Source organism: Sander vitreus, chromosome 2 (genome assembly GCF_031162955.1).
Source record: "Sander vitreus isolate 19-12246 chromosome 2, sanVit1, whole genome shotgun sequence".
In the NCBI taxonomy this organism is placed as follows: domain Eukaryota; kingdom Metazoa; phylum Chordata; class Actinopteri; order Perciformes; family Percidae; genus Sander; species Sander vitreus.
This window is the reverse complement of record NC_135856.1, coordinates 17,015,300-17,041,356: the sequence shown is the minus strand read 5'-3', so window position 1 is coordinate 17,041,356 and position 26,057 is coordinate 17,015,300. Positions and strand designations below refer to the sequence as shown.

Genomic DNA, 26,057 nt, shown 5'->3' with positions numbered 1-26,057 from the left:
TAGTAGTTTCACCTGTGCTCTTCCTGCACGACAGGTAAAAACATCTGTGGTAAAAAAGTCTGTGGATCTGATTCATTTGGGAATGATAAAAGGAACAAGAGTGCTCTAATGATGACACAGCTATAAAAAAACAAAGAAGAAGCAAAAACACGTGTAAGGTCCAAGATGCACAGTGTTTTCACAAGATGAACAGACAATGTTCATCAGCAAACAACATCAGTCAAATACAAAATATGAAGTGCATAAACACTTTGGGCAAAATTTTACTTTGGACAAATTGACTTTTAACATTAGAAACTAATGTTAGCTACAAGCTGTTCCTGCAGTTTTTGACAATGTTATTTTAAGGCCCTGACTCCAAAAAGTGCCTAGGAACACACCGAAGCGACGCCGACTTGAGCGTACGTTCTGTGTGTGCGCAAGACGTAATACGTCTCCATAACAGCAGGCGGCGCTAAAATCAAAATCGGAAATGACACATGGGTCTGGCTTCTCCAGCCGACCATAATGGCGACGACGGCACGGAACACACCGAACAGACTCGGGTCACTGACCTCGCCAGACTGTCCGACGGACGATTATCGCGTTGGTGTGTCAGGGCCATTAGTAATGTTGAAATAGGGCAGTGGATAGCAATAAAAAGAGTGCGTTTGGGATTGTGGATATTTGTTTTATATAAGTGATATCTATTGTGAGTGAAGCTTTAGAGTAATAGCTTGACATTTTGGGAAATACACTTTACACAATTTGCTTTCTTACTGAAAGTTAGATGAGAAATTCCACTCTCATGTCTGTGCATGAGCTGTGCGTTAAGCTAGAGCTAAACCTAGGAGTCGATAAACTTAGCATAGCGTAGCATAAAGACTGGAAGAAGGGGGAAACAGCTTCCCTAACTCTGTTCAAAGGTTGAAAAATCCACCCACGAGAACCCCTAAAGCTCACAAAAAAACCATCATATCTGCTTTTTTTTTAATCCGTACACAAACTGAAATTTAAAAAAAGACAAGTTGGTGGGGGTTTTCATGGGGAGTTACTTGGCAACCAGCGTAACACTATGCTAGCTGACCTTCTTATATAGTGCTCAACTGGAAAGCAGACAAGTATATTTCCCGAAATGTCAAGCTATTCCTTTAATTTTCAGCTTTTAATGCGACAACATATAAAACCACATTCGTTTTAGTTGCCTAAACCTTTTTGCACTTTTCGATTTTGTTTTTATTTATTCAAAATGATATTTTGAAGGATTTGATGAAGAATCCTCTTTATGGTTTACAGCACAAAACAGGAAAAGTGGCAGATGGCTGAACAAGCGAGAAACCACTGAGAGAACCTCCTCCAACATGTTTATACTCTTCAGCAAAGTGACAGAGTACGCACTAATGCTATAGGGAGGGGAAGGGGGGACATGTTACATGTAACACATTTCAGCGTTAAACTGAAGAGTCATAATGAACAAGGGAGAGAGAGGGTGGTGACCTAATTCATACTCCTTACATTACACGCTCCGCTGTCAGATCCTTGGAACTTTCCTTTTACTGTTTCCCTTACAGCCACTGAAAATATGTGAATGATTCCCTTTATGAATTGGAAAAATCAAATAATTGATCTGTACGTTCCTGTGGCAATATACAAACCTAATCTATTTAAATTTGTTTGTGGCAGATGATGTATTTTTATTTATTTTAGAAGCAAAATCGTGAGGGACACAGAAACACACGCAAACATGCACACACACATTAACACATGCTGGCAAACCATACAAACACCCCTAGCTTGTAGTTTATATATAGTCCAAGAATACCAAGCAGCTCCATATTTTTCCATGTTCTTTTCCATCTACATGCGCTTTGTGTGCTTTTGTGAGTGGGTGGGTGTGTGAGTGTGTTTATCCATGTGTGTGTTTGAATATGTCTGTAGGCATGTGGGTGCATTCCCATGTCTGAGGAGGAACTCTGACACCAGCACGCTGTGTTGAAAATTTCTCTTCTTGCCAAGCTACAGAAGGCTTGAGGGAGGGAGCGAGGGAGGAAGGTGTAGAAAGGTGGGAGCAAGCGAGCGAGGGAGGTCTATGAACACCCATCAAAGTTTAAACAAACATTTGAAGACAACAGCGGAAAGCCTCCCTGGGAGATTACGCATGTTGTTTTGCATCTACGTCTGCGCTACATGAGCATTAACATTGGCTGTGCTTATTGAGGATGTCATTCTGAGAGATTTAACAACCGTTTGTGTAGAATAATACATGAGAAGACACGTTATAACACTTAATATTCATTCTGGGACAAGATTATTACAGGAAAACTTCTCAGTATGATTAAAATACAAACGTTCTAGTAAATGGAGCCATCTCTTGTCTTGTTAACACAAACAGAAAATACAGGCTTAGAGCTCTTAATGACATTACATCTCCCTTCCCTGCCACATGAACAAATATCAACTTCCTGTACACTCTGCACTCTGTTGTTTGTCTAAATATTAATAAAGGTCAAAGCAACTTCAAGTTGATGGTTTCTAATTAGCACATCCTGCACAGGTCACCTTGGAATAATAATTGGCATAATACATTATTTCTAAAGCACCGTGTGCATGTGCAGTATGAAACTATTGTGAAACTTCAGCAGCAGGAGGGTCAGGGAGGGTCAACACAGGCCGACATCATTCTGTCTCATCTCCAAGCAGGTTGTTTATTCAGGGTCGTCACATGGCAGCTATCTCTAAGTGTCCGTACACACTTTTTGAATTTCACACAGAAACCTATTTTTCACAGCCAGTGCCAATTCATTTCTGTTTTATTGTCCCCAAAAGCTCCCGATCGTGATTAAAATAAACAACATATACAGTCAGGTCCATAAATATTGGGACATTGACACAATTCTAATCTTTTTGGCTCTATACACCACCACAATGGAGTTGAAATGAAACAAACAAGATGTGCTTTAACTGCAGACTTTCAGCTTTAATTTGAGGGTATTTACATCCAAATCAGGTGAACGGTGTAGGAATTACAACAGTTTGTATATGTGCCTCCCACTTTTTAAGGGACCAAAAGTAATGGGACAATTGGCTGCTCAGCTGTTCCATGGCCAGGTGTGTGTTATTCCCTCATTATCCCATTTACAAGGAGCAGATAAAGGTCCAGAGTTCATTTCAAGTGTGCTATTTACATTTGGAATCTGTTGCTGTCAACTCTCAATATGAGATCCAAAGAGCTGTCACTATCAGTGAAGCAAGCCATCATTAGGCTGAAAAAATCTAAACAAACCCATCAGAGAGATAGCAAAAACATTAGGTGTGGCCAAATCAACTGTTTGGAACATTCTTAAAAAAGAAAAGAAACGCACCGGGTGAGCTCAGCAACACCAAAAGACCCGGAAGACCACGGAAAACAACTGTGGTGGATGACCGAAGAATACTTTCCTGGTGAAGAAAAACACCCTTCACAACAGTTGGCCAGATCAAGAACACTCTCCAGGAGGTAGGTGTGTGTGTGTCAAAGTCAACAATCAAGAGAAGACTTCACCAGAGTGAATACAGAGGGTTCACTACAAGATGTAAACCATTGGTGAGCCTCAAAAACAGGAAGGCCAGATTAGAGTTTGCCAAACAACATCTAAAAAAGCCTTCACATTTCTGGAACAACATCCTATGGACAGATGAGACAAAGATCAACTTGTACCAGAGTGATGGGAAGAGAAGAGTATGGAGAAGGAAAGGAACTGCTCATGATCCAAAAGCATACCACCTCATCAGTGAAGTATGGTGGTGGTAGTGTCATGGCGTGGGCATGTATGGCTGCCAATGGAACTGGTTCTCTTGTATTTATTGATGATGTGACTGCTGACAAAAGCAACAGGATGAATTCTGAAGTGTTTCGGGCAATATTATCTGCTCATATTCAGCCAAATGCTTCAGAACTCATTGGACAGTGCAGATGGACAATGACCCGAAGCATACTGCGAAAAGCAACCAAAGAGTTTTTTTAAGGGAAAGAAGTGGAATGTTATGCAATGGCCAAGTCAATCACCTGACCTGAATCCGATTGAGCATGCATTTCACTTGCTGAAGACAAAACTGAAGGAAAAATGCCCCCAAGAACAAGCAGGAACTGAAGACAGTTGCAGTAGAGGCCTGGCAGAGCATCACCAGGGATGAAACCCAGCGTTTGGTGATGTCTATGCGTTCCAGACTTCAGGCTGTAATTGAATGCAAAGGATTTGCAACCAAGTATTAAAAAGTGAAAGTTTGATTTATGATTGTTAATCTGTCCCATTACTTTTGGTCCCTTTAAAAAGTGGGAGGCACATATACAAACTGTTGTAATTCTTACACCGTTCACCTGATTTGGATGTAAATACCCTCAAATTAAAGCTGAAAGTCTGCAGTTAAAGCACATCTTGTTTGTTTCATTTCAACTCCATTGTGGTGGTGTATAGAGCCAAAAAGATTAGAATTGTGTCAATGTCCCAATATTTATGGACCTGACTGTAAATGATTTTTGAGTGATAATATAGAACTGTATTTCTTGTCTAATATGCCTCATCCTCAGTCTGTCACCTGTCACCTCCACTAAGAGGACTGTTGACTTTGTTGGTCCACAAGTCCTTACCTGACCCTTTGAGTCTCTTTCCTTATAATTATTCAGACTTCAGACCTCATATCAACTACCTCCCCTTTCAAAATGTGTGAGTAAAAGAAATGATTTTTTGATGATGTATTTGTAGGAGAAACATTTCAAAGCAGTATGTTGCTGTTCTAATTCCAAAGTTTTAATTCAATGTAACTTGTGCTGGCTTTATAGTACTTGTCCGTTCAAGATTTACTCTCAGTGATCTCTCAGCTCGATCCAAATCTTTAGTGATCATTTGGGAAATCTGGCTTGCAGACAGGGTTTAAGGCAAAGCACCTACAGTAACAAATCGCCACATCAAATAGAATTGCCAATTGATAAAACCAGCATCAGAGTTACATCCATATAGAGCGACAACAAGTCCTCCAAATTAAAAGACAAAATCTATCATTTGTCCATGCCCTCTAGAACAACACATAGAATCGTTTTCTGATCTTAAGCTCCTATCGGCTGTCCAACATCATTTGTCTTTCCCTTTAAAACTATTACAAATCAGTTTTATGATGACAACGGTATGGTTACAGTCTGGCTGGGTTTAGGCACTAACACAACTTGATTAAGTTTAGGGTAACATCAGGATTTGGGTTAAAATTACTATTTTGTAAAGGCAAGAGGACCTTTGTAGCCATGGTTACAATCATAAACACATGGTTGTGGCTCAGGTGAGATTGTTGGCGATCGGAAGATTATTGGTTCGATCCCTGGCCCTGCATGTCCATGTCAAAGTGCCCTTGGGCAAGACACTGAACCCTGAACTGCGCCATCAGAGTATAAATGAGTGTGAATGTTTCTCTGATGAGCAGGTGGCAGCTTTGGCCACCAGTGTATGAATGTGTGTGAGTAGTCGTTAAGACTAGAAAAGCACTATATAAATACAGTCCATTTTCATTCCCATTCATGGTCATGGTTACAAAACAACAATGTTGATTATAAGTATGAGAGGAGAATCAAACATCAGTCTCCTGTGTTAACGTCTGCGACGTCATTCCTATGCAGACTTTGTTGCTCTGTAATAACGTCCCCTTACCTTTTCTTCATAGTTATCCTGGCTGCTAGAGGGCTTTGTTTTTTCTCCAATGTAAAGAAAATATAAACTAGTGTAGGTGGTTGCTGGTACGGCTAATCCCTGAAAATCAACACTAGGGATTCACCGAATCCAGATCTTTGGGGTTTGGCTGAATACCGAATCCACTGGTTAAGATTCTGCCGAATCCGAATACCGAATCCTACTCCCATCCTCAGTCCATTAACACAGTAAACACATTAATGAAGTAAACAACGTCCACAGCCTCTAAAATACTTAAATGTAACAACTTAATGTTGAATTCACACGCTCTTTTCACATCGTAGGAAAGCACATCGCTATATGAGTGACAATTTTGTTTGGCAAATTTCTGCTAACCAGTGTATGATGAAGGTGTTGTGAAATGCACTTAAATAAGAAATGCACTTAAATAAGAAATTCATGTTGTTTAGTTTAAAACAGTCTAAAGGAAATGGTAAAGTATAGTGTGATTCAAACTCACTATTTACATTATTTACAGTACTTGATTTATAGCTGATATGTGAAAAGATACACAACCTTATTTGTTTAACAGTAATTTTGTTTTACTGCGAACCGTCACAGGAAGTGCTTTTATTTTGCAGTAGCCCACACGGAAGTTGTCTGTTGTGTACTCTTGCTAGCTTACTGAGATGAATGTGAGACGCTAGATGCAAAACATGTCCGTCAAGCTTAAGTTGTTCACTTTGTTTGTAAAACTGCAACATATTGAACAGTAAATGTTAACAGTAAAAGACAAGCGTTTTTGGGTCGTTCGAAGCCATTCCACTACATAAGGCTTGTTGGGTGGGTGAAATTAGAAAGCTAACGTTAGCTAACGAGCAGCAGCCGAGTAGGGTTCGGTTTGGTGGAAAAAAATTCTAAGGTTCGGCAGAAACTGAACCCTGTCAAAAAGCCCAATATTCGTCCGAATCCGAACCCGAATCCTGGATTCGGTGCATCCCTAATCAACACCCTTAACACACCCAAAGCTCTGTGCAACTTTTGACCACGTCTGCACATTGTTTTCATACTCAAGTGTATATAGATGAGAAGCTCTGTCACTCAACTTCCTCAATATACAGCAAAACTATATACTGTAGACAGCTGCACACAAGCACACACAGCAGTTTCTAGTTTATTCATGTCCTAGATTACCCAAGCCTACTACTTCCAAACACAAAATGATAGAAAGTTGAGGTAAACTAATGCATAAAGCTGATTATGTATAATCTATAGCAAGCTAAAGACCCATATGTTCATAGACTTAAACACATGGCAATGACACAATGTTTGCTGTCATCTCTGACTCTGAATATGAAAAGTATTAGTTAGAATGGTTCAGCGGTGCAAGCATTAAATCTGGTTCATCTGTTCTTGTGAAATGACAGAAAAGGCCATAATTAAATATCATACAAGATTTCCCCCCTAAGCTCTCTCTCATTCTGTTTCATCTCAAAAGATCTGGCAGTTTGAGATAAAGACACTAACCCTGTCTGTGGCCTCTTCTTCTAGCAAATCACACACTCTTATCTTTTCCTTTTGAAATCAGTGGTACACCCGTCCAACTATAGAAAGACGAGGGCTTCTGTCCACATGTACATTTGATAAAACAAATCTTAAGAAGTATGCTTTTCAAAAATGAAGAAAGCTGCCATGCATGTTTGAAAGCACAACATACAATGAGATTCCAACGGTCCATGGATCACAAACTCCCACTCAAACATAAACAGCCTTGGAAACATTCAACTCAAGTGTGAAAAATAACAGTAATTTAACATGCTTTTCTTTGATAGAAGTAGAAAATGTTGGTCACACTCAGTGTAATAAACAAAAAAAACACATTCTGCACGTCTGATGCTTTCTGCACTTTTGACTTTCAAACCAGACCCTGCTTGTATCACAGCAAATGTAGAAATGTAAGTGATTTTTGTATGATTCATACAGATTTGGAATTGCCAACTAACAACTTCAAAATCTGGGGTGGTTTCACCAATAGACATGACAAATGTGGGATTACACTGTCATGCAATGAACCCCAATTTGATTAAGCTACTAAAATCTGTCAGCATACATTTAGCCATATGATGAAACCATGGTTTACAAAATAAGGCACATTAAAAATGATGACCCGTTTCTAGCTGACCCAGTAAATAAATATTACTCATCAGGCCGTGTAATTAGGACTTAATGCTCATACCTCTGCACTTCAAAAGGAGTAAAAGCAAGGAAATCAAAGAGGCTAATACAGTATTGCACTGATGTGACAAAAACAGTAGAAAATCTCATGCCCTCAAAAGCCCTTTAACCAGAAAAAGGGAAAATAAAATGTGACAATGTCTCCTGGGGCCAAACTGTGAGCTTGCACATTGTTGCATGTCTACCTTTTGCCTGTGTGGAGTGGCCAGATGGCAGAAAAGTCAACTGATAAAGTCAAACATGTTTACAGAAGGTGAGAATGTGTGGACGGAGGCTGGTGTTGAGATGACAGCACCCCGCTGGGAGACGACGAATGTCACACTGCTCAGGGAGAACAGGAGACATGCTGCTTCGTTTTGCTCTGATGATGTCTGATGTGTTTTTTGTCTAAAACGTTTTCTGTAACTTCTGATCAGTCCTACACATCTGCTTGGTGGATTTTGGTCCATTCCTCCTCACAAAACTGCTTCAACTCAGTGATGTTGGTGGGCTTCCTTGCATGGACTGATCTCTTCAGATCGTTCCACAACATTTCAATTAATTAAAAGTTCAGTAGGTAACTTTTACAAAAATAACTTTTTGTCTTATTTGCTGAAACTGTCACTATATCCTGACAGTAGCACATGAGACAGAAAAATCTGTGAAAATAACTTTCTCCTGCCTTCCCCTGGTGCTCCTAAGGGCATTTGCTAGTTTTCACCGCACCCAGAAAGAAACAAACACACACCACCCTCTCCTCACACATACTCACTCATCTGCATAAATCACATGTAAATGATGGGAAAAAAGCCACAAAAACAACCTGCTGCATGACATAGAATCAACATGGGTAACAAGCAAATGAATGGGCTTGACTGCCGCCTGCTGTCACTGGATTGTATTACAACATACTGAGCAAGACAAGTGCAAGATAGTTGGGCCGACTGACAGAGGAAAGTGGACGAGCCAGAGGGGTCGAGCCTTAAAGCGAGAACTGGGAGAAGCAGCAGAGGGAAAGTAGAAAAAGATAAACAGACTGATAAAACGGTTACTGAGACATTAGTATATCACAGAATACACCAGGGTGAAGTCAAGTGTGCTGCTGGGAAATAAAACCAAGGAAGGCAGCACAGAGAAGAGAAAACAAAAGGGCAGAGGAGTTGAAAGAGAGCAAATGAGGATGTATGAGAGGGTGAAGTGGAGAGAAAGGAAAAATATAAAGAGGGAACAAAGAAAAGGGAGAGGATCAAAGCAGGCATTCATCTTCTGGGCACCCACATGCCCTCCCTTCTTTTCTCCCTCTCCCTTCTTCCACCTCTTTTGTTTGTCTGGGTGTGTTGTGTTTTATCACCATGCCTAGTTGATCTTAAACTCATCAGCTTTTTTTTCCTCCTTTCATTTTCTGTCAAAAAACATCTTTACCCAAATCATTTCTTAAACCCACGCTCTCTGTGTATCCCCCCCTTTCTTGCAGCATTTCCCTCCATGTCTCTCAATCATCCTCACTGTCAAAACTCTATCTGCTCTCAGACACAAACACTTTGTCTCTGTATGTGCTTCGCTCCCTTCAACCATTCTTTCTCCTTTTCACTTGTCCTTCTCTTTAGGCAGCAACAATCAAATAATTCTACAAAATCCCCAGTCCTTAAGCAAACATGCCCCCGCATCTTACAAACGGAAGAATAAAAGCAGATGCAGGCTCGCACACAAACATGCTCCCTGAATAAAACCCTACAGTGAAATTAAACGTTTCATTCCAGAGCTCTCTGCTTACATATATAAACAACTATTATAATGTATTCATTTTTTTTAATAAACTATTGTCTAATTTGCATTCCTTTCTTCAGAAATAAAGAGGATTGGTGTCTTTTAATGTGTTTTTTTAAGCACAATAATTTCACTGACAAGTTTGACTTTGATGTAATCTGTCCTTGAGCTAAAAAGGATGCCAATTTCATAAATGCTGAATATCTTTTAGTTTCAATCTATTTAGCTGACATCATTCAGAGCAACATGGGCAGCAATGAAAATCAGTCTGCATTTCTGTATCCTATAATTGCATGTAGCTCAGAAAGAATCGAGGGGCAAGATTTTTATCTTACATAAGCAATTTTTTTTAGAGACATACTCCAGCAAAGATCTTATATTTCTGTTTCTGATAAGATAATTTGGCCACGGCGCTGCAGCCTAGATATATAGGCGGCAATTCTATGCAATATTCGCAGATGATACAAGTCTATGTTGTGATAAACGTGGGTCTTTGGGGTCTCTCATCATCCCTCCCTTCCTCCCTGAATTGATAACAGGTGGGAAGCAGCCAGCTAACAAGTGTTTTAAACATCCCCCCAGAGTGCAGAGAAATCCCAGCACAGCAGACAGGCGGGCAGGTGCTATTCATAGAGTCTGAGAGATAATGAGGGGGAAACTATAGGGAGAGAATAATGTGAAAACGAGCTGTTACTGTGTCTTTGTGGCGGGGTGTGTGTGTGCAATAATAATAATTTGTGCAAGCATTTTCAAAAAATGAGCATGAAAACACCCGAGAATTAATCAATTATATATATATATATATCTCATAGGTGTGATTGGCAAAGGACAAAAAAGCAGGAAAATATACGCCGCACCCATGACGCTGCGACAGCACCTCTCCCCCCCCATTTTTTTTCAAATGCTATAAAATTGAATGAAACACCCCAAATTCAATGAAAGTAATCATTAATATTACTTGCATAGAAGCATTTTTTTGAAAAATAAACCATTAAATGGCACTTTCTGGAGAGTTTTGTGCAAAGAAATGGAGAAATTGAGTCTTACATGATATGTGCAAAACTGCAAGGTTAAGAGCCTATACTTTGCATTATTGTAGTATCAACAGGTATTAGGGCATTTAGCATTTACATTACTGTTAATCAGTCATCACTTGATTACACATTGCATTACCTTGTTATGATATAAATAATGTGCCACAAGAAGAGACAGTGCAGCATATGACAGTAGCAACAGCTGAGAAGATTTGGGTCTGTGGTGACCAGGTCCACTTCACACAAACTTCCATCTCCCATTCGCTCTCTTTACTAACACACACACACACACACACACACACACACACACACACACACACACACACACACACACACACACACACACACACACACAAATTCAGCCCTGGCACTGTAGCCACACCAGCCCGCATCACCACCCCATGCAGCCCCACCCACGGACATGTGCATTCACTAATTACATTTGTGTACAGAGGGTGAAAGAATATAAGCAGTACCTTATGTGACAGATTTTTAAACATTTAATGTAACTGGCAAACAATGCTTTCTACTTTTTAAAGAGCACACGTTTATAACAAATTTGTATTTATGCCGTTTGTATGCGGTTACTGTCATTCTCTACAGTATGTTGTTCTTTGTTGTCACTGTCTGTCTGCTCGATTGTCTGTGTTTCTCTCTGTTGACACTGTACATATTGTCTGTCTGGTTCTCCATCTTTTCATCTGTTTTAACTCTAACTGCAATTTAAATGTTTTTATGGCTGTCTGTGATTATACTTCAGGGTTTTTCCTCGCTCAGAATTTGTCTTTGCAGGAACACACAAAGCAGGGGGGGAGGGGGGTCTGGGGTTTTGAGGGTAAAAGACTTCAATTCCTGCATTCTGATACATTTTAGGCACCAATTTATGGTAAAAATGTCAATATTTATTGCAAGGAAATCACAAAATTCTGGTGGCAGGTAACAATTCAAAATATAATGGAATATTATTATATTCGGTAGTCCAGCAAGGGGGCTTTCACATCTGGGACATGGGCTGGATACGACAACACTTGACCCTAAAGTCCAGTTGTTTAATTAGCATTAACAGGGCTTTATAGTCATATAGTTTTTTCCCCAAGGAGCATGTTTTGCTCCCAAGTTGAAAAATGTAGGATTGACTTAGGCTACTTAATCAGTGATGTTGAATATAGCCTACAGTGTAATGGACCACCACAGTTCATTTATACATGTGAACTGCAGATTAATTGCGGCGTTTAACCTACATAGTGGAAAACTACTACATGAATGGGGCACAGCAGAAAGACGGTTCAGAACAAGGCTGCTTGTTCAGGGTTTTCATGTGTACTCCTATAGGCCTACACTTCGCATCAGGCGTTAAAACCAACTGTACCGAATTAGACTACTATTTAACACGATAACGAGACGTTTTTAACCGGTAATGAAACTGTCTCAATTTAATACTGATGCCGTCAGACGGCCGCGCGGACAGACAGCAGTCGGAGTTTCGGCAGAGCTCTGATTTCCATGATTTTCAGGTCGGAAAAGCCAGATTTCCGGATTTATCCGGAAGAATCACACCCCTGATATATATATATATATATATATATATATATAAAATGCGTTCAGGGATGTTCATTATTTTCTCTTTGCTGACTTGTTGACTTTCTTATGTGGTTGAGACATGTTAATGAAAAATAGATTGATTTAAAAAAAGATGTTAAAGATAATCATTAGTAGAAGAATTTGTAAGGTAAAGTGGAGTTAGTATGAAAAGGAGCACTACTAGAGTAGTTAAGTAAGCATTTGTTCTGCTTGGATACAAAGAAAGTGCGGGCACAGTTTAGTCGGGGGTGGTCTTGGCAAAAGTACAGCTGTTTGTAAAAAAAAAAAAAAACCTCTTTAGAAAAGAGTAAACACATGCAACAAATGGGTTGCTCGGGGAATTGCTGGGGAGTTGCTGAGGCATTATCAAACCCAGTAGGGAATATGGATAAGGTACGCACATGTAGAGAGGAAGATGCTTTGTTGTAGGGAACTGTAGCAGTAGGTCTGATGCATTTAGGATGCTGTTCATTATTGGAGCAACCAATGCTGTGCTGCCTTCACACCTAAACCAAAAAACGGTGAAAGATGTCAGTTGCTGTCCGTGCTCACACACAGCAACACGAATCCTGTCAACAAGCAGGTTAAGGTGTTTCTTGAAGTTGATGCACTTGGCAGCAAAATCAAGCATTGAAAAGCCTATGATCAGCAAGAGACAGATGAAACACAACAGAAGTTTGGTCTGTAATAACTTGGAGCAACCCTTTCTCCTAGAAATTATATTTATATACTAATAATGTTGCCAGATATTTCATGCAGGAAATACGATTGCCTTGTTGGATTATGCTCTGTGACAAAGCTTCTTTAAATGAAGGAAAAGCTGTGTTTGTGTACCTAACACAAGTTGTAGAGGGTTGGTCACACACATTTAATATCAACATTTTGGAACTTGCCAGATGTGTTTAACAATGTCTGCTAAGTATGTTGATAGAAAACCTAGTTGGGCATACAAAGTGCAGGAGACCGGGATTCACAAGGATCAAAATTGATGCAGCAGAACCAGCGATCATTCTACTTCCTTGTCAAAACCTGGCACCTACGTCAAATCACAATGTAACAGCATCAACACAACAGTTCAGTCAGAGATTCAGGTGTGTTATGCTACAGCGGGTAGTAGCTGCAAATGTAGCCTCCAGCCGCTAGCCTCAAGCAGAGATAAGGAGTGGGCTACACAGGTCTGGCCTTGTATTCTTCAGCCCCAACCAACTCTGACTCGGGTGACATCACTCGAGTCAGCGTTGGTCGATTTTGCGATGCTCCCTCTGGACTTTATACAACTTTTTTCACATACAGTATGCAGTAGCACTCCCAAAGACCTGTAAACAGACTTTGACAAGTAAAATTGGTGGAGTTCGCCTTTCACCTAGTACATAAACATAACCATAAAAAAGTTTAATCCTGCTTTAGTTGCTACAAGCGAATATTGCATTGCAAGAACTTGCTAGATATGTTGAACAACTTCTCCTCAGTATGTTGAAATAATACAGTTGAGGCAGAAATATACTTCCTTTAAAACGTATTTGCTGTTGCAAAGTAGCAGTATGTAAACTGAGACAGAAACCTATGCACCAAATCTTTGCATAAAGTAAAAAAAGTCATTAGAGAAATATTATGGACTAGGCAGAAATGACTGAGCAGGCACAAATTAGGTGTCTATAGGGAAGCTGGGCAATGAAAGATGTAAGCAGACATGAACCGAGACCTTAAAGTATCATCACAGACAGCATTGGGCTGGAGACCTACAGTAAAACATTATGTGGTCCAATGCTCAGCAGTCTGTTTACTCTACATAACTGGCTGTGCCACAAGAGGATGCAGCCAACAAGGCATGAGGAAGGAGCAGAGAGGAGGAGGAGGCTCAGCTACTCTGAGCTGGCAGTCGAGGCTGAACAGCAAAGCCAGGATATAGGATACAAACTGCAAAGGCTGGGTGCCATGAATTAGCAGCTACAATACATCCACTGTAATGATTATCTTACTATACACGGGTTTCCTGTTTACAAACATTACTGGGTGCGTGCGCATACCGGAGGCAGAAAGCCAGATGGTAAACTGGTCTGCTACTGCAACAACCTTAAGTATTGAAGCATTCCTTATTGTTTGTATATAAATAAAACATGATTTTAGTTGGATCTGTTTGTCTGTCTTTAATTTTGCAGTGTTACTGTGATATATATGTATGGCTATAATTATCATTTTAGGCTAATGTAATAGCCAATGTTAGCAGCAGGGTTACCCCTGAGTGTACCCTTATGGTTGGTTTATGCCTTAAAATAATGGCCAGGATTTCCGGGAAAAGGTACGATATGTGTGTCTCTATTTCAAAACATCACTGCAGGTTGACTGTTTTTAGCAGCAGGGTTGATTGTGGGCGAGAGGGCGACAACACTAGCTATGTTTCCATCCACACGTTTTTATCCGAATTAAGTGATATTGAATGAAAAATACCTTACGGAAACAGTAAAATTTGATTGAATTTCATGAATTTCGACTAAATAATGAATTGCGATTAAGTATTTACGTGCATCTGCATCATCATAGCAATGTGTTGATAGCGTCGTTTTCTTATTATAGCTTGATATGTCGATATCAGCTGGCACATAAGCACTATTACAACTTGTGCGATATTGATCATTTGTTGGTAGATGGCGCAATCCATTTTGTCTAGCAAAACTTTGTTCGCAAATGTTTGCTTGAATGTTGTGCAATTCAGTGCGAAAATTAATGGAAACACCTTAAAATGTCTCAAATCCATTCGATATACCAATTTGACCACAAAATAGCATGTGACGTCATTACGCACAGGTTTTTATTCGCTTTAAAGCCGAAACACACTTTCACCAGCTTTATTCACATGAGTTTTTTTACCGAACTTCAGATAATTCGATTGACAAGTGGATGGAAACTTAGTCACTGTTGTGGTTAGCTCGACGAAACTCTACTGCCGCTGTCTCAGCAACGTTAGCTAATGTCCGCTAGCATACGTACAGGCAGTTAGCTTTGTGTGTAACGTAATAAAAACCCACCCATCTCGTAGGAGCGAAGCTTAATATTTCATTCAATAAAATTATGGTACAAAAGGAGCACTAACACCACAGGTCTTATGTTGACATGGTCCGGACACAAGTACTACAGCCCTGACAGGTAGATATCATTTAGCTGAACAATTGAACAAGCTGCAACTTTTCTGATTGATACAATGGGAGCTTGACTCACATATGACCCCAATCTGCCCTTTTTGGCAAAAGCATGCGTCCCCCTAGGTATGTTAAACATCAGGCACCCATCACTGGCTCTGTTTGTACAATTACCACGCAACAACTCCTTGGCATTTTGACTTACACTATGCTGCTACTACTACTAGCAACATGAAACACGTCTTCTTTCTGCCACCCGGTTGCGTGCGCAAGCAGTGATGACGTTGCCGAGAAATCCATGTTATGCTGCGTTCATAGACATCGGAAAAACATTTTTCTGAGTGAAAACGTCATCATTCACATCCCTTCCTGTGGGAATCAGAGGTGGGATTTTGCTAACCGAGTTTCCCAGTTGGTGATGCGTCTACAAAGTCGCCTACATCAACTGACGTTTGATGTAGGCGACTTTGGTTCACTGAACATATTTCAATGACAATAAACTGTTTATTGTGGACAAATGCCTCTGCCAAGAACATACACAGACATAACATGTTTCAAATTATTCATAAATAGGCCCATGTATAAAAAAAACAACACCTTATCCGTGTCCTTTCCCATTCGTTGTCCTGCAGATAACACAAACAAACACCTGTCCGTGTGCTGTTTCTATGCTCGTATAACAAAACAGCAGCAAATCTTTTGTTATTGTGGTTTTAGGTGGTTTTCACACACCTGATGCTCTAGGCTATGGCCAACCGTTGGTGGCAGTCATGCAACTAGTTGTTATGCCAAACACCAATATAACAGAAGAAGAAGAACACACATCCCGGCCATGTGAACACTGGCAGTCGGAAAAACAACGTAATCACGGGGGTGGTCCCTGTTATTCCCAGGTGGCATGAACGCAGCATTACAGCTGATACCACACACTACCACTCACTGGCTGCAAGTTGTATGCTCAGTAAGATCCACTCAAAGAATCCACTTGTAGTCACTCTGACTTTCAGAAGTCAGCTTAAGTACATATGTTCACAAGAGGCCTGTCTGGCCTAGATCACACCAACTTACAACCCTCCTTCCATCCACCAGTGTATATAGCAAGTCAGAAATCAGTTGTATCAAAATTACTTTTTAAAGAGGGTCCTTTGAAGCAGTGCATCTGTTAGGCTGCAGACCAGTCTCTTGTGTGGCTTTGCAGCATGATGGCAGCAACAGCAGCAGCATGGAGTGAAAACAAGAGAGAAGAGTAAAGACACAGAGCTACAGTATGCAGCTAAAAGCAAAATTGTGTGAAATCTCACTCGTTTGTATAGGAAACTGATAAGGCCAGTTGTCACATTTTAATCTAGAAGAAGAAGAAAACAATTACTATGGGAGACAGAGGGAAGACAGTTGAAGGAAGAAACATGGAAAGTGAAAATAGAGGAGCGAGAGATACATGAATCAAAGTTAGAGAAAAGCCTTGAGATTTAGGGGCCATCCACACAGAGACACTTTTTGGTGTAAACGCACGTTTTGCATCGTTTTGGCCGATTGTCCAAACGAATCCTGTAAACGCACTGCCTGAAGACGCACTTTTTTGAAACCTGGTCCCAGGGTGAAAAATTTCGAAAACGGCGCCCTTGTGTCTTCGTTTGGACGGCGAAGCTTATCGATACTTGCATATCGATGATGTCATCGCCACGCCCCTCTTCACCTCTAGCCTTCAACCTGTTATCCCGCGACGACGTCTCATAACAACATCAATGGCGGACTACATGCTTGTGTTCCTGCTGGAGAAGATATTGAGCCTATTAGGGTTACTAGGGCTGTTTGGTTTCTTCTTCTACTGTCTGTTTGTATACAGCGCGTAAGCTTTATGCGCATGCTCTGCCTCTTCTTCTCCATTGTTGGTGAATTTCTGTAGCAGAAACAGCGCCACCTATAGGCCTGGAATATGAAGTAGCGTGTTGAGTCATTTACAAATGGATCCGTTTGGACGCAAACATTCTTGAAACGATGCCAGGGAAGACAGGGGGAAAAAAAGATTGTTTTGGTACGTGTGAACGTGGCCTAGGCAGCGTTGAACTGACAGCAGAACTTGACCGCAAAAGAGAGAAAAAGGCCATCAAGATAAAATGATAAAGGAAGAAGGAGTGACAGTGAGAGACAGAGAGTTAGATTGTGGTAAAAAGAGGGAAAAAGAGAGCGAGTCAGCAAAAAGATCACAAGAGAAAAAAGAAATAAGACTGGGCATTTGAATCGGGGAAAAAAATTGGGTAATGAAATGCTAATGTAACAACAAAAGAGTGAGTGCCCTCCGGGGGGAGCTATGCTACAGCAAGCTGCTTCAGTATGAACACATTAGAGGGGGGAATTGAATTTAAAAATGCCCTTTATTAAACTACTGCAATGTACACAGATTCATTCAAGCGCATATATAGTCATTAAAGTCAATTTAGATTTACATCTCCCCACCTCTGGCCTTGTTTAAACAAAACAAAAACAATAGATGCACCCCTGGAGAGAGGGGCGATTACAGTAAGGTGACAAAATGGGATAGCAACTGCAAAGAGCAGAGACAGTATCAGCTGCACATAACTCCTCCTGCTGCACATCTAGACTCCACAGAGTCTAGATGTGCATGTTACCCTCCGTTGTGTGATATGAGGTGAGCATGAGGACAAGGTCTACGTGCCCTGAGAGGAAGGGGTGAACAGAAACGAGGTGAGAAATGAAAAGAACAACGAAGAAGCGATGGAGACCCATGAGGGAACATGAAGCTGGAGAGGAGGAATGGGGAGAAAGGAGGTCTTTGTGATAGCAGACAGGCTTGTGAGTGGGAGGAGGAGATGAAGCTTTACAAGTAAAGGGGTTATAATGGAGAGATCCATCGTGCAAAAGATGTAATTACTCAAAGGAATAAGTGAAGGAGAGGAGTGATGTGGAGGATCTGAATAAAAACAGTGACTGGGCAGTACTCAGGAGACCCTCAAAGAGAACACTGGAGGAGGGGAGGAGCACCACTGACAGACATAAGCCTAAAGATAGCATAGACGCACTAAGAAAAAATTAGAAAGCTGGAAGATCATTATAACAAGTCCTCAAGAGGATGCTGAGAATGAGCCAATACCAAAGCACAATGAAAGAAAAGAAAAGCAAGCGTAAGACCTGCAGGGATTGTGAGATATGTGTGCTATAAACAGATGCAGCGTTAACAGAGGTGTGTGTTGTTGAGGAGTGTTATGTGGAAAGAGTGTAGGATTCATGTATTTAGTGAGGCACAGAGAGCGGATGAAAAAAAGCTGTACTGTGATCTCAAGAGGATGTTGTGAATGAGTGAATGAGTACAAAGAAAAGAGAGGAAGAACGAGGTTGAAGAAAATCCTTCAGGAGATTCCGTTGAGGTGCTACAGCAGGTGCACTAAAGAAAGATGCAGTTTTCCAAAGACAGTTTACACTAGAAACTTTAAAAAACCCTAAACGAGGCCAAGTTTTCACAAGATCTGTGTTTACCTAAGTTTGTTCATGTTTGTGGGACACAAAAATGTCCATATCTATCCTCAGCTCTCTTGTTTGGCTCTGGGCTATATCTACAATTGCAAAACATGAACCTCTGACTCATCTAGTCAACTTTCTATGGCACCATTTGACTTTCCACCAACCTCAAGCTTTACTATTTTTAACCTGTATAAGAATGCAACATCATATTTTTTGGGTGAATTCAAAAGACTGTATTTTAGTTCATAAAAACAGCTAATTCAGCTATCGTTGCTGTAGCTCAAAGGACCTGCAGGCCTGGAGCGTGTTAGCTGCAGCACGGGCTAATTGGGTTCCCGTTCTTAATTAGGCCAATTAATTAGAAAATGCAGCCAAGGCCATGAGCGCTCCATCAGGTCATTTAGGGATTACAAGGAGAGAAGAAGAGTCGGGGGAAGGGCAGAGGAATGGAGGAAAGGAATTGAGCAAAAAGGTCATTTGAGAGGGTCTTTTTTGCAGGAATACATCAGCGATAGACCCCTTTACCCTCCCGCTGAATGTTATCTCAAATTGATTCGCAGACTGAGGTTAATTACCCATTTGTGACAATGTAGCTAATTCATGCAATTTCCCAATTGAAGCTAATTGTTGTTAATCTGCTATGAGAAACGTGAAATGATGGAATAAAGAGATGTGGGAAGAAAGAGAAGAGAAGAGGAAGAGGAGCATTCAGAGGCAGAAGATGGTAAATGTGCTTTCATGTGTCCATCAATTTGCTCTGTGTGACTCCACACAGTATATAGCTAACTCTTCATTTCTGCCCACTTTCATGTACAACCTGCATCTACACAGCATATTGCACATAACTTTGCCAACTGTAGAGGGGCGGCTTTACAGGGGGGCAGCTGGTCCCCCCACTGTAGGGCCTTGCCCGACCCCACCTGCCCCCCTAACTTTGGTGTTCAAAAAACTGTGCTTGTAAAAACAAACTGCCACTATGTCCACAAGCTTCTTAAAACATTGAAACAAACAATTACTTTATATTAATTAAAAATAATTGTAGATGTAATCTTAGACCCCTGCCCCTCAAATATTTAGCTACGTCCCTGCATCAAACGTGCAGAGCGGCATTCTGGTCGTTGTGGTGGCCCTGCACCCCAGCAAAGACTGGAGTGACGGAGCTGCCCCCGAGCCTCTGAAGGTGAAGTCAGTTTCCCCAGGTGAAGTTTAAACATGTTTAATTTAAAGTTAAATTTGTAATAAATGTAATGTATGCTAAAGGCGAGTCACCATCAACAACAGCACGTCTAAAAGCATTCTGCCCTTTGATTAGTTTTGATTTTAGATTTAAGACAAAAACAGCATAATACAAAATATTACATTTTGAATTCATAACATTTACCGAGGGTCGCCGTTTCGGTGGTAAATATGATCAAGCCATTTAATTCAATATTAATTATTATTATTATTAATTATTTATAGTAGAGATGTTCCAATACCGATACCAGTATCGGTATCGGCTCCGATACCGCCTAAAACGCTGGTATCGGTATCGGGCAGTACTGGAGTTTATGCACCAATCCGATACCATGTAATAAAGCCCTAAAGAAAATCTACGTTAAAGTAGTTTATTTATGTTCTTTTTCCGTTATAACTGACAGAATAAAAGAACGTTCTGTGGCATTCATGTTTCACAAAGAGTTTAACCTGAGCCAGACCGACAACAAAGTTAAAACATAATAAAATATATGACACACTGGTATCGGATCGGTACTCGGTATCGGATCGGTACTCGGTATCGGATCGGTACTCGGTATCGGCCGATAACGCAAGTTCAGGTATCGGAATCGGTATCGGGAAGCAAAAAATGGTATCGGACCATCTCTAATTTATAGTATCAAATTGTAACAAATCATTGGTTCTCAAGACACTTTATAGACAGAGTAGGTCTAGACCACACTCTATAATATACAAAGAACCAACAATTCCCCCCATTTGGTGCAACAGTGGCAAGGAAAAACTTCCTTTTGGGCAGAAACCTCAGACAGACCCAGGCTCTTGGTGGGCAGCCATCTGCCGCTGCCGGTTGGGACACAGACGGATACAGATATACAGATATAGAGAATTATGATTCATAATAATTATAGCAGTTGGTATGATGAACGGTGGCAATTATAGTAACAATAAAGATAATGGAACTATGACTAGAAATAATAGTTGTAGCAGTTCAGGCCTTAGCAGGGTGTTGTGGTGCATAGTAGGGCATAGTAGTGCATTTACATATGGGGGTTCCCATTTACCATCTTCCCCTGCCACCCTGCCAAGATCTCTCGCTACCCCTTTGCCACCCCATGTCAAATTTTCTAGATCCGCCACTGCAACTGTACAATATCAGCACAGTCAAGTCTGATGAACACAACAGGTGAACCATGTGTCCAAACACTCACCTCCACAAAGAGGAAGCAGGGCACAATGTAGGTGCTGGTCTTCTGCTGGCCGCTGTCTTCAGGAAGGCTCCTCATCGCTCTCCTCTGTGCTGACAGCTGACTGTCAATCATCTGTGGGGTCAAAAATCATTGCAAAGCTTTAGTTTACTTAGTTCTGTTTAAATCGAAAAGATATGCTGGGTGCAGAGCTACTGAGCAGTAAAACACAAACTACTTCATGTTTGGCAAAAACTACAATTGCAAATATTGAACTTGACATCGAAAAAATAAATTATCACTCAAGCACAGACAAATATGTGAAATTCATAAAGATGTGGATCAAATAAAGTTGTGGAACATCTTTGATCATTTTAATGTAGTGCTCATAAAAATAAACAATAAATGCAGTGTTTACTGTGAGGGCAGCCTGGGTCTTTAAGAGAATTCCGAATTCAACCTTAAACTCATGCCAAGTAAACCTGTACTGTAAGTTTGGCTGTGGATAATAATTGGCTTGACTTGTTTGTAAGGAAAGAGACGTGACTGGCACCTTGAATTAGTCATAACTTTGTGACAACAATGAGTCACTAAACAGTCGTATGAGTTCCAGAAGAACAAATAGTCTTTTTATATTCAGTGTTGGGCTGAGAGTAAATCTTAGGGTGAGAGTTTCATAGTCTGTTGAGTCGCAAAAGGAGTATAACTCTTTGGTGAACTATTTCTTTTTTACCTGAAGGTTCAGTATCTAGATCCTGTTTACACTTGTTTTGAAATATGTTTCAGTGATCCAAAGACAAGTGGACAGCCGAAGCCCGTTCACACCTCATACGTCTCTAGCTGACCACTTGTGTTCAGATTTTATTACTGCTTACGTCACTTCCACTAGAAGATTAAAGGGCCCCGTGCACAGTTATTATGTCCACATGTTAGCGGTTGTGACGTTACAGCTGGAGATATTGTTGACAACAGAATCCAACACATTGTGATGGCAAATATACATTTAAGCATGATTCTCTATATTATTTGTATAATTTCTTTTACCGTTTCTCTCACAATATTGGAAGTGAGTTTTTCTTATTTTCACATGTTGAAAGTAAGAGCCACAAAGTCTGGGAACGTAATGTGTACGCTGAACAGATAGGGGCTACAAGGTCACCCTAAACTATTTGTTATTTCTCCCTGGATAGTTGAGACTTCTCACATAGTTGAGATAAACAAGATGTCTAAACCTCGGGGTAGAAAGTGGTGCAGAGGGGAAGAAGTGAAGTGGCTCCTGTCTGACTATGTTTGATTGTAAGAAATGTTGAGTCATGTTTAGAAAGGGGGCATGTCTTTCTATCTCACTGGAGATGCATATATACTGTGTGCTTTTTCTTATTCGGTGAAGAGACCTTTCACAGCCTTTTGTGAACTGTGTGCTTCCTTGTAAACTTGCAAGTTTATAATAAAATACAAAAACCTCACTTGGTTTAGTCTTCGACTGTCTTTATTTTGTTTTCACCTTCCTAAAACATCTACACCTGCTGCATCGAAAACTTCCACCACACACATCTCCTTCCTTCCTTTTCTTTGAGCATTTGTGTCAAAATATGCTACTAGTTTAAAAAAAAAAAACACACAAGTAAAACCTCCTAATACACAAAAATGTCCCTTGGCAGAAACATTGATGCTGCTCATATAGGTGATGCAGGGCAACAGTTGCCTGCATGCTATTATGTCCAATACCAACATTCAAGGCCCATCTCAGCAAATAATTAACCTTAAAATCAAGCAGTGGTGAAATGTAACTAAATACATCTACTCATACCACGTTATGCTTCTTTATGCTTTCACTCCATTTCAGAGGGATATATTGTACTTTTTACACTTCTACATGTATCTGACAGCTGTAGTTACTAGTCACTTTGCTGATTCAGATTATTAATACAAACTCAAAATCTAATGCAGTAATATGTGTGAGATCAAACCTTCACCATAAACAATAGAAGTCCATGTGTTTAACTAATTAAGATCTTCAATCATTATATACACTCCTTACAGCTGGAGTTCATAATGTGATATCCACCCATTAGTAAACCAGGGAACTTCAACACTGCTGATAGCCTGTGTGTTCCATGTTGTAAATTTTATGAATAATTATGTCTGAGCACGAAAAGAGAATCCTCTCATCATCTCTAATCAGGGTTAAAACACCTATTTTTTATGCGCACAGCTACGTGTACACATGCACGACACACAGAAACTCACTAATATGAGATGCCCACAAAGATACATTCTGCATCAATGCAATCACATGCACAGGTGCGCGCACACACACACACACACACACACACACACACACACACACACACTGTAGGCAATCACAAGAATTGGGGTTGAGGTTGAAAGGAGGAGAAGTAGAGTGGAAACAGAGGAGCGATGATCAAAAACAAAAACCTGACAGAAAGAGATAAGAGAGACAAAGCCATGATGCAGACGTTCGGAGACTCTTCAGAAGTGAAGAGGGTCGGGTGAAAGCAAGCAGACTCAGCAATGGGAAACAACAGCAATCAGGGGATAACAGGTAGAAGTTGAGGAAAAAAGCTTTAGTCCCCAAAGTGAGAATAGGAGGAGACAGGGGACGAGATGGTGGGGAAAGTTTGTGCAGGAAGGACAGCTCATGAGATGCTCAGGGTTTTCTGACATGCCGAATAATGTCAAAGTTTTTGTTTTTAAGTTGAGGGACGCCTCACAAGGCATTCAAGTATATCCTCTTTGAATCAAACAGCAAATGCAGGGGCGGCCTCTAGCTCACCCAGTAAGAGCGTCTGCCCCATGTTGGCCGAGTCCTGCAGTGGCCCGGGTTTGAATCCGACCTGTGGCCCTTTGCTGCGTGTCATCCCCCAGCAAATGCAGTTTTTCTTTGAAATCATGATTTTATCAATCGTAAAGCAACTGCCCTTAGCAGTCTTCAATATGATTTATCCATTTAAACACGAATTGGTTCTCCTCTAAGATATCAAGCCTATTCCCTCATCTCCTTGATAACAATTATCTTGCTGACTTTATGCCTGAGGGGAAATCTCAGCTGCTGTGTCAGCCCTTTCCCCAATCAATGGTCGTTTTTGGTGAGCGGGGAGGAAGCCATTTCACAAGGTTGGAGTGCGTCCATGTCTTCATCAGTGATATAGACTAGTAAAATGATACATTTGAAACATGAAACATTGACAGGAACCACATTTGTTTTTATCTTGGAATGAATCCAATTCTTCAAAGTTCTTTTAAAGTAAAACATTATAATTCATGTTCACTCAAATACAAAAAATACACCATGCAAAGTACTTACTATTAAGCAGTCTTGTAGTAGCCTACTCGAAACCGGTCTTGGTCTCAAGACCAATTTTTGAAGGTCTCGTTTCGGATTCGACCGCATTTTTAGTCGGTCTTGTCTCGGTCTCAGATGAAGAGGACTCTGGATTTTATTTGAAGACCGGTCAAGACCACAACTGCAGGGATTTCGCTCAATTGACGGTGCAGCGTCTGATTTATGCCTACGTATGTGTTAAAACTTGCAAATGTAACCAGAAATTCAACTTATATCTAATTTGAAATGTGTCACCATAAACCCCCCTCTCCCTGCCCCCTTTACTAACACTCCCAAGAAAGTGAATGCGGGAGACAGGAGAGCTCTGGCTGTCTAACACAAATCTGGTCTTGGTCTTGAGTCGGTCTCAAACCCTCAAATCTTGGTCTTGTCTCCAGTGGCGGTTTTTGGCACGGGCGAAGCGGGCAGCCGCCCGGGGCGCATTTTTTATGACTCATGGGGGGCAGCACGAGCACTTAAAAAAGAAAAAGCGGTTTTCTACTGTACGGCGAAGCGGTTTTCTACTGTATTATCTATCATTTCACCGTGTGGGGAATTGGCAAATTTGCGCCCCTGCTTGCTGAGAAGATGCCGTGCGCACACTGCACAGAGAAGCTGTGAGAGAAGGGGAAAGGGGAGGGGGGGGGGGGGGGAGGGGGGGACAGTTCACCCGCTCCGCAAATACTGAGCACCCACGAAGCTGATCGCGGTTATGTGTCAGTTAAACTTTTCATCTTATCCTGAGTTGAAAGATCCTTGCCTACTTTACGGCTTTATTATCGAGTTGATAGGCGTGTGTGTTCGTGTCGGCCGTCTGAAATGCAAATATTTTTTGACTAGCCTACTTTTTTTTTTTAAAGGGCATGCGCCCGTGAGCATTCAGTAGTGGAGCAGATTTCATACAATAACATCATTGATGATTTTGCATCAAGGAAGGCCAGAAAGGTCAGGTTTTAGTTTGTGTTTTCTGTTCTTAGTGCAATAGTGTAACAGTTAGATACTCTTTAGTGTGTTTTCACATTTGTGTGATGAAGGATTTGAGCTATTTAGAATAGGCCTATTTATTCTATATTTTATTTGTATATTATTCTTAATATTTTATTGATATTATTATTGCTCTCTGCTGTTGTTACAATTTTTATATATCTGATTGTATATATTTTTGGCACATGTATATATATATATATATATATATATATATATATATATATATATATATATATATATAGATATATATATATATATATATATATATATATATGTATGTATATATATATATATATATATATATAGGCTATATATATATATTATAACAACATGAGTGAAAGAGAAAATTATATTTCTCAAATGCACAAATCTTTCATTAGAACATTTAAAAAAACACACTTAAGAGAATCCAGTTATTTAACTATTGCAATTACAACAGGAAACACACTTTTTAAGTTGCACAATCTCCACCTCCA

General features: G+C 40.4%; 1 protein-coding gene across 2 annotated transcripts in view; it reads right to left on the bottom strand.

The window, feature by feature from the left end:
- The window catches only part of plppr2b (phospholipid phosphatase related 2b), a 57,278-nt gene that overhangs the window by 29,484 nt on the left and 1,737 nt on the right, over nt 1-26,057 (bottom strand). For both annotated transcript variants that reach the window (XM_078280907.1, XM_078280915.1), the window contains exon 2: nt 21,273-21,383. In XM_078280907.1, coding sequence (XP_078137033.1) covers nt 21,273-21,383 — 111 coding nt within the window. The remainder of the gene's footprint in view (nt 1-21,272; nt 21,384-26,057) is intronic.